Source organism: Eucalyptus grandis, chromosome 10 (genome assembly GCF_016545825.1).
Source record: "Eucalyptus grandis isolate ANBG69807.140 chromosome 10, ASM1654582v1, whole genome shotgun sequence".
NCBI classification, from domain to species: domain Eukaryota; kingdom Viridiplantae; phylum Streptophyta; class Magnoliopsida; order Myrtales; family Myrtaceae; genus Eucalyptus; species Eucalyptus grandis.
The window spans coordinates 16,403,465-16,415,544 of record NC_052621.1 but is presented as its reverse complement, the minus strand read 5'-3'; the positions used below and the strand labels follow the sequence as shown (position 1 = coordinate 16,415,544).

The 12,080-nt window shown below is 39.3% G+C and overlaps 2 protein-coding genes across 2 annotated transcripts; both read right to left on the bottom strand.

Annotated features, from left to right (window-relative positions):
- Positions 1 to 968: 968 nt before the first annotated feature.
- Positions 969 to 3,576, bottom strand: LOC104422032 (protein SPIRAL1-like 2). The gene is made up of 3 exons (XM_010034245.2): positions 3,419 to 3,576; positions 1,884 to 2,203; positions 969 to 1,274 (listed from the first exon to the last, which is right to left on the bottom strand). Exons 2-3 carry the CDS (start codon positions 2,181 to 2,183, stop codon positions 1,194 to 1,196), a joined length of 381 nt encoding a protein of 126 aa, XP_010032547.2. The 5' UTR covers positions 2,184 to 2,203; positions 3,419 to 3,576; the 3' UTR covers positions 969 to 1,193.
- A 1,962-nt stretch (positions 3,577 to 5,538) lies between these two features.
- Positions 5,539 to 9,917, bottom strand: LOC104422031 (putative methylesterase 11, chloroplastic). Its single transcript, XM_010034244.3, has 5 exons — positions 9,416 to 9,917; positions 7,578 to 7,814; positions 7,332 to 7,475; positions 6,552 to 6,683; positions 5,539 to 6,409 (listed from the first exon to the last, which is right to left on the bottom strand). Exons 1-5 carry the CDS (start codon positions 9,776 to 9,778, stop codon positions 6,101 to 6,103), a joined length of 1,185 nt encoding a protein of 394 aa, XP_010032546.2. The 5' UTR covers positions 9,779 to 9,917; the 3' UTR covers positions 5,539 to 6,100.
- Positions 9,918 to 12,080: the final 2,163 nt, after the last annotated feature.

Sequence of the window (12,080 nt, the reverse complement as noted above, 5' to 3'; positions counted from 1 at the left end):
GAAAATTTTGTAAGGTTTTTTGGGTTAATACCACGAGGAAAAAAATGACAGCACAAATCTTAAATCGTATTTTTAAAATAGGTGAGAAAAAGTTTCTCCCTTTCATTCTTTTACCTCTAAAGTTCAATTTGGTAGCTTTTCCATTCCCTATCATCATATATTCCAAGATCTTCAACGCTTGACAAATCAAGTGTTAAATCCAGAATTGACGTTGAAGTGCATTCCAAAGATATATAACTAAATTAGCCGTCATATAATAAGTTTTTTGAACAATTGTCTCTTTACCCGACTGGGATGGCATTATTAGAGGTCATCACGAAGCAGGACCATTATCACAATTCTAGGCGGCAAAGAGCATTACGTGTGCCACAAAATGAAGTGGGCCGATGCTTGTCTAGGGGGAAAATGCGCAAATCTGGTTACTCATCGTGGCTCAAAGGAATTGGAAGTGGAGCGACCACTCCTCACTGAGGAATCCTCAGTCAAAGCTACGTGAGAAGGAAAAGTCAGCATCTAAATCACGAGTGGGAAGGGACCCTTCATGCGCCGTCTTTCAAAATCAGTATTTCTTAAACATTAGGATATTATTAGAAACTTGCAAGTGCTTTTAGACAAATTAAATAGATAATGACTAACTTCTTTGAAACTTTATGCCTATATAATAGTTTACCAACTCCTTTGAAAAATTAGTCAACCAAAAATGAATTCATTATCAACAATAATCTATATGTAAGCATTGTTCGCCATTGATAAAAACAATTTTTTGATTGATTCGTTTTGTGTAAGTGATACAAACAATCCCTTTAGGAAAATATATTCCAAATCGATTGACTTTTCATGAAAGAAACATACTCTCTGTTCTTTTCTCTGCCCGGAATTACTCAGCATGTCTGTGTAACTGCCAATCATAGGTAGAAGGACCTCCTCTAATAAATTGTCTAAAATTTGAACGCCCCATAAAAAAGAGATGTAGGAACAAATTTTTTCCCTAATTGATCTTGACAAGACAAGATTTTTCTCAAATACTTCAATTAAAGAAGGGAATCATTGTGTGGTATCATACACAAATAAGATGAATAAGCTCATCAAATTTGTCGACTTGTTCCTCGCATGGCGAAAGACTTTATAAACCACAACTTACATGCTGCAATACTTCAGTTAAAAGCAGCTAGCCGGCTAAGAACTTCAAAGGTTCAGTTCCCACTACCGCCAAAGAGGTAATTGAGTGATGAACCGCCACCAGGAGCAGAGTGAACCTTGGTCGACGGCCGATCCTGCACCAACACATATGAAACTTCTCAACAATCTAATGACATGAGCAAGTTATATAGATTAGCCATAGCTTGCCGACTAGGACATGTGTAAGTGAAGCACGACCGCATGAAGATATCCTTGTTAATTTGCATGTTATGATGTAGCGCTCTTTGCAATGATCTCATTTTCAAGGAAGGAAAGAAGAAAAGAAGAAATTAAAGAAGCACAACCGCACCAGGCAGGGCCATTGGATCTGCAATAAATTAAGTCTCACCAGTGGACTTGGTATGTTGCAGATTACCGTGGTTTTTACTACATCAACCATGTCACTTTAGATTTTCCTAGAGGTCAGTATATAAGTTGATCTTATGCACAAGTATCCTTTGGCTTCAATTATAATTGTCAGCACGAACCTGTTTCACTTTGGCTCTCTGCTTTTAATTTTCAATCAATTCAGAGATAACAGGATCCATAATCATCATCTGCTCTAGGACAACAGAAGTTCTAAACCCCCAGAGTCTAAGAAATTTTCAACAGGTGAAAATGTCAAGTAAATCCTGTTCATGAGTTCCCTACAATCCTGTATGAATATCTAAGCCATCTTCAGGTATAGCACGGCAAGAACTTACAGTGATGAAGTTGCCACAGTTCTGTCCATCAGCGCGAAAGTAGTTGTTGGTCAGGCTCCCTGGGTTGCCTGCTGGAGTGCGGCCATCAACTGCTTCAGGAGCTGGAGTTGGAGCATTTTCAAGTGGAGCTGGAGTTGGAGCATTTTCTAATGGAGCTGGAGCTGGAGCATTTTCTGAGGAGCTCACAGCGTTTCCCTCGCTTTTGGCAGATTTCTGGGGATTATTGTTGGCAGGCTCTCCGCTTCCAAATAGGTAGCCCAAAGAACTCTGACCGCCACCGCTGCTAACTCCACGACCCATCCTGTTTGCTTGTTCTTTTCCTGCCAATATAAACACATCAGATCTTTATGCCCAATTTCAGTGCGAAATGAAATAATGTACCTATGGGACAGGGATAGAGAAAGAGGAAAAAACAGAAGATTAAGCAACCACCGAGAGGACTAAGTTGATCCATGAAACTTAGACTGCATAATTAATTGGGCAGAGAGATGAAGTTCATAGGATACAGTCCAATGCTGAGTATATGAAAGATGGCAGATTTACAACCAACAAACATGAGTTATTAATTATAATATGCTTGTCTGAAAGAAAAGAAAGAAAAATTGAAATTGGAAAGACTGCTATTAGCGTTTTGATTTAACAGTCTAATTGCTCAATAGAGAACTTGGAACCTGTTTCAGTAGTCTTAGATTAACCACCTACATCTTGGACAGTGGCATTTCGGAAGGCAGTCTTTAGATTAACCCAACTACATCTTGGACAGTGGCATATTGAAAGGCTTATATTTTTTTGTGCAGATTAGCAGCCATTGTCATTGGGTGTGAGATTGCTTAATCTGGCAAGATCATTAACCCAGCTACATCTTGGACAGTGGCATATTGAAAGTCTTATATTTTTTGTGCAGATCAGCCATTGTAATTGGGTGTGAGATTGCTTAATCCAGCAAGATCAAACTTCAAATGCCGTTTCATTGAAAAAACAAAACCCATGTAAACAACATTTTCAGTTTTCACTAGAGAAACAAACGAGGAAAAGAAATATAATCTAAGATGCACTACCCAATCTGCAAATCAGATGAAGAACCTGATGCTTTCTCGCGAATAACCAAATTGATCAACTCAAAACCACATCCGACAACAATGATCTTTTAGCCCCATTAGCCAAGAATAAAACAGCAGATCGGCGTCAGTAACTCTGATTTAAAGTAATTTACAGCCAAGAAAACTATGAGAACAAGATCAAGCTCGTCCTACATGAAATGATTTCTTCAATTTCACAGCCCCTTCCCCAAATTCACCTAGCAATCATTCCCAAGGCTGACGTAACCCTGCCCGTTTTATCTTCTTTCAATGTAAACCCAATTCAAGCTACACCACATAAACTTCTTCCAAACCACATCACAATCGAAAAACGTGAATAACCGGACAATGTGGTGCAAGAACCTAAACCCAGAAAGGGTTTCGAGAACAAGCGGTCGTGGGGTGCGCAATGACGCTCAGAAACGCAAGATTGGTGAGTTAGGAAATGTGCATCACCTTGTTCTGGAAGAAGAATTCTAGGTCCTGGCCTGAGCAGCGGAGAGAATAGGGTTGGAGATAATGCCTTGTGAACCAAATGACTATTATCCTTATATATGTGTGGAGGAATGAAACAAAATCAGTTTAAAAATACAAGATTTTAAAAGTTTGATATTATGAAAGAGGAAAAGAACAAGAAAGGAAGGAGCTGTATGTGTGTGTGTGTGTGTGAAAATGGCATGAGCTGTCTCTCCCAACATGGCTCGTTGAACGGTCGGCATTGGCTGTCAAGTCATGATGCTAACGTGTGTCCTGACACTGCAAAATTCGAATTTTGGGATCCTGTTAACAGCCTCGGTTTAAATTTTCAAAATTTTGGCTAAAAACTAAGCCATTCTTTTTCTAAGGACCAAAAGGCGAAAAATTGCATGAATTTACACGTGTATGACAAAACTTTTTAAGAGATCCTAAAAAATACGCCAATATTCATTTGATCCAAAAAAAAAAAAAAATTACTCACCTTTAATATTTTAGTTTACACAAAATAATGGGAGACGTGTCGCAATATATGGACTAAATGACATTATTTCTCACAAGCAAAACAACCTCAATTTTCAAGACCTTGAATCAAATGAAATAGAGAACAAGTGAATAATCTCCTATTTAGGTGTTTCAAATCAATGATTTCTCAACACTTCATTGGTTTGCATAAACAAAATAAATGTTCAAGCAACCTTTTTTCCCAAAAAATTTATCATTTTAAACTAGATTACCCCCAAATCAAAGTTCGGGTAATTTTTTTTTTTTTTTTTGTGCGGGGAGGAACCACTTGACCGACGGTGCGCCGTAAACCCCCGTGACGCTAACGGGAAACCACCACCCCGACGTCACGCTTAAATCACCATGTAGCTAAGATTGCTTCCTTGCTTCGTAGGGGCTTCGAACTTTGGCCTCCACTGGGGAGGGCCAAGGATCTACCACCCACGCCACCTCGGTCGGTGGTAAGTTCGGGTAATTTTTTTGTCATTTGAAAAGGAAAAATATTTCCGTCCTATTGGTACAATTTCTTGTACTTTTTTTTTTCTTCACCTTTTGCCCTGTTAAACTTTTACATTTTTGCATCTTTAGGGTTTAGATTCGGGAGCTCTCAACTAGCTTTCAATGCCAATCATTCCAACAAGTTAATAAGAATCAAATTTCCCATCTCATTCAATTTTTAAGACTAGGGGAAATTTTGTTGCTGGTGGTGGTAGAGGAGATATGAATGGGACCCCAGCGGCTAACCAATGTTGGTACATGCTAGGATAATCATCGAGAGTAATCGCAATGATTTATAACAACTGGTCTAACAAGTAATGTCACGATAGTCAATTTGTCATGGACAAAAGTCAATTTGTCACCGATAAAAGAAACATAAACTTGATTTTTTTTTTTTTTTTTTTTTTTTTTTTTTTTTGTAGAATCAAATTCCCGAACAACTTCACCTAATGCCCAAAAAACATTTTATAGTGACCAATTAGAAGAGGGAAATAGTTTCTTTTTACTAACATTTCTTGCAGTGCCAGATACTAAAATTATTTCCACGCTACTACCATTTCGCGAAGTTTAAAAAGGACTGGCCATGAAGGAAGCCTACACATGAAGCCGTAAAACCACTCAATATATTTGGGAACTTCTGCATCATCAGGCATCATCTTGGCAAGTAGATGCAGGTGAAGAGCTTTAACCTTTCCTGCTTTTGTGGCTCAAAAAATGGGGTATTTTGAATGCTTACTTGTCCCCGAGGCCAAGAAGCAGCATATGATTGATCAGGACTCAGGACCAGTTCAACAAACTGTGGTTGCAAAAGGATGTTGCCACCAGCAATGTCGGAAAATTCCGAATTCACATTTTTCAATTACCAAGATAGAAATGCAATAGTGCAGTCCAAGATAAACAGCAATTCAGGATTCAGAAACAATCCACTTGCTCCGTTCTTTAATATGGTAGGCAAAGGAAATTAGATGCTTTGCTTGAACCGCATTGCTCCTGAGTCCCAACTGCATATTCAACCATGATACATTTAACAGACTCCAATCTTGACCCTCATGGAGGAGTTCATCCAATGAGATGCAATTGATATATGGAAAAACCAAAAATAGGATAATAATATTTAGTATATTATACATTGCAAGATAACAGTTCAAGCTATGCCATAGAGTCACAAATGTTGCCACATCCTTTATTACTTTAGCAGCTTGCATGTGCCACTAATGTGAGGCATACTTCATTCAAGGATCAAATTTCAAGCAAGCTGGACTCCACCTCCGTCGTTGGCTCAATACCATGATGATGTGAGACTAGATCATATGGCCCAATGAAGTTGTGAGAGAGAGAGAGAGAGAGACAGACAGACAGACAGACAGACAGACAGATTTTATTTTCATATCAGGCAACAAAAAGCTACACAACTCTTTTCTGCTAAATAACCCTCTAGAGCTTTCTACAAACTTATGAACTACGACACATCAAGTAACATCTCTTTCCAATGAAAAAAAGGGAAAAGGCTAATCTACATGAACAGCTGATATACCACATACATAATCTCTGTCAAAAATCAAGCAGCAGATAAGAGGAAGACTACCAATATCTGCAATAATTAAAACCTCTCAAAAACGACATTCACTGTGCGATGTAGTGACAGCACCAGGGCCAAATAGGTCACCCTAAGCCGTCTTTCTCCAAGACTTGGTCAAGGGGATGAATCTTTGAGATCTCCACTAACAGCTTGTGTAATGCTTGAGGCTTTGAGAAGAAAGGTGAGTGATCTGCACCTTTTAGACGAAACACACGTTCTGGGGGGTTTAATTTGATCATGTTATCCTGTAATTCAACAGATATAGCATTATCTTCTGGAGTTTCTATGTAAAACCGCCTCACTGACCCATAGTTCACATCTGAAAGTGAGAGCTTCTCGAGAACGGGCTTGAAGGGGATTGGTCTCATGGAAACAGCTGCCAGCGCTACATCCTGGATCAGGAAATCAAAATTTCAGAAAATACACTTAATGCAAATAATATGAGTAAATTCCTTGGAAAATTAAGACAAAAGCAATAATTGCAGAAATAAATTACCATCAGCAAAGCAATTCATTTGAACAGAAAGGAAGTACCTTAGCAGGAGATTGGTTGAATAGCAAGTCACTCAAAAAAGATTTGTCTAGATCAATAGCAGTTGGAGGTTGGTCCTTCCCATTGGCATACAAAAATATCTGAGCCTTTTGCATTAAATCGTTTGAGGCAGCCTGCAATACAATTTTTCTGTAAGTAGAAGAACTTGATGGGAAAATATCTGAATTAACTACATAATAGACACTGAGGCTATTGTCCACATAAGTTTGCAGGCGTCTGCTGCTATTGTACATGAAGGGAAAGGTAAACATAACATGAGCAAACATTCAAAAGATCCAAAAATGCCCCTTAATTAGAGGAGGCGCATTTGTTAACAATTATGATTATGAGGTCAACCAAAGATTGTCGGCAGTAAAATGAAATTTTTTAATTAGATGCAACCTCCAAATGCATGATCCTATTACAGCCTTTAACTTTTCAAGGATATTTGGTGAACAATTCATTTTTCAAACAACAGTATATTCCCATCAACATATAAGGAGATAACTACTTGACAACGATAAAGACGTCAAATCTCTGTTTGTCTTCTTCACTCAATGCTTACACAAGAATTGGTACTTGCTAGGCTTCAATTTGTCCTAGCCGTGTTCCCTAGTGATCAACACAGAAAATGGAATTTCAGGCTCCACTTTTCAGGTGTGGATTATGCTCATGCTTTTTAAGCGTAAATGAGGTATTCTTGGAACGCCTGAAGGTCGAACCACTAATAATTGTTTCCAGCGAAACACTGCCGATGGAATCAACATATACAGAAAACCAACCTGTTGAGACCACATATCAAGAGTGCTTTGGCCATTCCTCAGCATTGCAGCAGCAATAAAAACAGCTTTTGTGATTTTAGAAGGAAATAGCTCCATTGCATAAGATATACATGTTCCACCAAAATCATGGCCCACAAGAATCACCTGTGCAAAAGATCTCTTTTCAACATCCAACCATCACAAATACAGATGCTCGAATGCACGACAAATCAGATAGGAAATGGGAGAACAGATGCCAAAACATACTTTCTCGTCATTGGCCAGCTTTTCAAGATGGTCAGTTAGGGGCTTCACATACTGCGAGATACTTGTCACCTCACTGGTGTCAAAGGAATTAAACCCAGATCCAGTTAAGTCTATCGGCATAACTTTGAAACCGGCTTCTTCAAGCAGTGCTATAGTTTTATACCAACACCAAGCACCAAAGCCACCGCCATGAACAAGGACCAAATGATTGGTTTCCAATTCATCAAGCTTTACGTCCTATCCAAGAAAACACATGCACAAACTATAATGAGAAGAGAGGTGAATCAATATCTGTGTATCCAAATATCTCTTATTCATTCATAAGGTTCATGTTGTTCTTGTTGAACCTGTTTTGGAATACTTAGTAGTATTTTGTTTGGAAAGTGGAAATGAAGTTGTGCAAGGTACAACTCTAAATTCTGTTCAAGGTGTTGGAGCAAAAAAATTACGGAGGGGATTGAAGCCATAGTGGCATTACAAAGAAAGACACAAACTTATTTGCATAGAAAGTTGTGAGAATTGATTCATCCAAATGTAATTACAAAGTGCTATTGAGGCCTATGGGAGTCAGCCTACCTGCTTTATTTGTGTGATAAAATTTATCTACAACTATAAACGAATTATTACTCTCATTGATACATCAAAGAAATCAAAAGTTCTCAATTCTCAATGATTTAGCAATGCCAAATCTCACTAGCAAATAATCATCATGCAACTATCTGCAGGCTCATAAGAGGCAATGCAAGTGAAGTCATAACTCTACTGTTGCGACATGCGAAAAGACATACATCTCAGGAAGCCAAAATGTGCTTGAATAACAAGGCCCCACAATTAGCACATACTGCTCACTTTACTATCACATATGGCCCTCTTTTCAGTATAAAAAGCTAATCTAGGATTAGGAAGGGAAAATCCATGGAGTAAATCAACTAGATACTTAACCCATGCATCAAGCAACAAGGGGTTTTGCATTTGAGCTAAAGTTTCACGCACAGTGAACTAACTTCAAGTAATTAACTCCCATGCTCTCACTGAATTCACACATCCAGCATGTGATCAAGTTGCAGTGTTAATCTTCAGAAGATGACTATTCAAGCATGCAGCCACGGATAACTATATGTTTCTCTTTCAGCTGGTTCCTTCTTTTCCCATTCTGTTGTTCATGTTATCCCTTCAAGCACCATCGGAATTTTATGAGAGACTTTTCTACTTTCATTCTACTACATATAGTCAGAGGGCAGTATTCATGGATAGACTGGCAATATCTTCAATCGGGATCAAAGGTCAGTCGGTAGAGCGTGATTTTCTTATCGAAGACAATTACCAAGTTTATTCAATCCATTAAGGCCGGTTTGTAAACTTAATCATAACAAAAACAAAAACTTACTCATTTGATCCATGTTCAAAAAAAGAAAGGTATTGGAGGTTGGATCTTACAGTAAAGATAGTTTAACTTACACCAAGTGGCGAGTCTGAATTAACCTCGATTGGTCGATCAAGAAATTATCACCACCAAATGAAGCTTTTGTTAGAAATTGACTATAGCGATGATTCTTAATCGCCGCTGCTAATTTAGCTTGCCCACCCTTTCTCAAATAACCCTAAGAAGCCCCAACCAGCGGAACTCTCTCTTAGGCCTATAAACAACTTTTCCATTTCCAGACGCTAATGAACAGAACAGTTGAAAACAACTACAATGCCAGACCAATTCGACATCATAGATAAAGTATAAACGTAAGCAGAGCACAAAAAGAGCAAACCAGCTCAAGAACCTCAAATACAGCAAGACCCAATTCGAGAATCACTCCAATAAATCCCAAACAAGACAACGACAGTACCTGATTAAGGAGCTGGTGAGGCTGCAACAGAGGATCAGTGACGGACCTGGCCCGCGAGCTGCAGCTCCTGGGCAAGCCCTGCTTCTTGGGGCCGCTGGGGCTCGTGTACCGGAGCGAAGAGGACCGATCGACGGGCGTGGACTTCCCGTTCTGGCGGCGGTGCTGGAGGATGATCGCGGCGGCGAGAGCCTGCTCCTGAATGGAGCGATTGTCCTTGCGCGACGACGACGACGACCGGAGTTTCGACCACCGGTTGCTCAAGCTGGCGATCACGGAAGGCGGCGATGGCGGCCGGGCTTTCGACGACGTGGGTCTTGCGCTCTTCACCGGTTCCGGCGACAGCAACCCGCAGAGATTCCCCATTCGCGCGGCATGTGCTTCTTACTTCATCAGTGAGAGAGAGAGAGAAGGAGAAGAAGCTGCTTGCTGGTCATGTTATGTCATAGGGGGTTTTGGTTTTGGTCGTGGTTGAACAGTGCATGGATGCCATTTTTTTATCGCCGTCGCTCCCTTCCAATTTTGAAGTCAAAAGGGATTAGAGTTAGGTGAGCGACCAGGTCAAAAGGGGATCTTTTTGGGACGTAAAATGGGACGTCGAATGTTGTAACGTCTCCTGATTGGAAGTCAATTGGTGTTGACTTCAACTTTCTCTCTCACCACACGTTTTAGAGCGCTCGCAACTGATGAGCATATTCGCAATTAGCAACCGCCACGGGCCAGCAGACACCAGGCACGGGCCCCTGCTTGGGCCAGGAAGGCCCGTGACGATGGCCGGTCATTTACGCCCGCGCCTGATTTGTTATTTCTTTTTTTGATATTTTTAGGGAATTAATATCATAAAAATTTCCAAACCGATACATTTGTGATGAATTTATATTAAATTAATTTTTAACACAGAAAACCTCAAAACAGTTATAGGAACATGAACCTCAGACTAGTACACCTAAGGGTGTCAATGGGTTGGGTATGAAAACTCAACTCGATACCAAATGTTGTAACGGGTTGAGTCGGGTCAAGCTAGCACTAGTGTTGATTAGTTAGGTTTTATGTCTTTGTAGAACACGCACAAAGAGAGAAAAAGCCCACATCGGCCTAGCCCACCCTAGATCGACCCAACTCAACTCGACCCTAACCCAAACAATACCAACACCTAAAAAGGCTCAACCACAAAATGCCCTAATTTTATGCTCGGGCCAAGTCGGGTTGGGCCAGTGAGGATTTTTTTTTTTCCACCCTTAGGAACATCTATAACAAATTTATCCTCTGTTAATTTCCGTTAAATTGGATTAATTTTACAAAAAATTACGAACTGGTACACCGATGTTAAACAAAAATGCAAAACTCAAAACTAATATATCTTTCAACCTGCTATATGATATTCAACTTAATAATTTAATAGTAAAATTTAATAAAAATTAATGAAGATAAATTTTTAGATATATTGGTGTGGGATTTTCGTAGCATTAATCCTATTTTATGATTGATTAACAAATCAATTAACACGAATAATTTAATTTTAATCGTTGGATCACTGTTTTGGAAGAGAAAAACGAAAAATTGGGCCCGATCCGAAATGGGTATGAACATGGATGTCACCTCAGTCTCATCCGCGACCACAAGAATGTGAAACATAAGGTTGGTTTCATCTCCCATTCAAATGAAAATCGAATAAATCATTATGACCTCTACAAAATCACTTTTGCCATGATAATAAATATTATTAAAACGTAAAAATTGGACTGTGAAAACTGTTTTGCTTCAGCCGATGCACGTTAATTAAAGGACGTACTTGTAAATTCTGTTATTATGAAATTTTCCAAAAGTTGATTATGTATGTCGTGCACGTTGCAGCACTATGAATTCATAATTTGATTTCCATGAATTGTTACTATATCTTCAAATATGATATAAAAGTTTTCCTAAACTACTTATCGAGTACAAGTATAAAAAGCAGTAGATTTAGGAAGATTTCTCTGTTAGTACAAAAAACAAAGTATGTCTCTTCCTAAATCTTCATAAGTCGAAATTATGTAAGTTCTAGCATTGGCCCCAAATGCGAGGGGAGATCATTGGTTCATTTTTCTTCTTATTTTTTTTTTTCTATTTTTTTAATGAAACGCATGCACACCGTTATGCGGGCTCAAGGTGGTCGACTATGGACAAAGCTATGTTTGGGCTAACGAGATAAAGTGCCACTCTTCATTCTAGGAATGATCGGGTTCCTTGAAGATTTTCGAACGTGGGAGATGATTGAAACGTGTCGCAAATTGAATTTCTTGATTACAACATTCTAGGGCGGTCCTTGGCAAGGTTGCATTAGCATGAAAAATCACGTGCGCATGCATCAGGAGTGATCGCATTCCTTGACATTTTTCTAACGTCAGAAGATGATTGAAATATGTTGCGAGTTGAACTTCTTGATTGCCTCATTTTGGAACTGTCTTTGACAGGGTCGTATTAGGATGAAAACTTGCGTTTACGGCTCGAAGACGTTTATAATGGGTAACATGCGGTTGAACGGTGAAATGGAGTACCCTTTGTTAAGTCAATTGAACATGTTTTTCCCCGAGAAATCAAAGGCGACTATGATTGTCTGTTCGAACATTGACCGCGATGTGGGGCGGTAACTCTAAATGGGATTTATAGGACCGGATAAGTGGCCCAA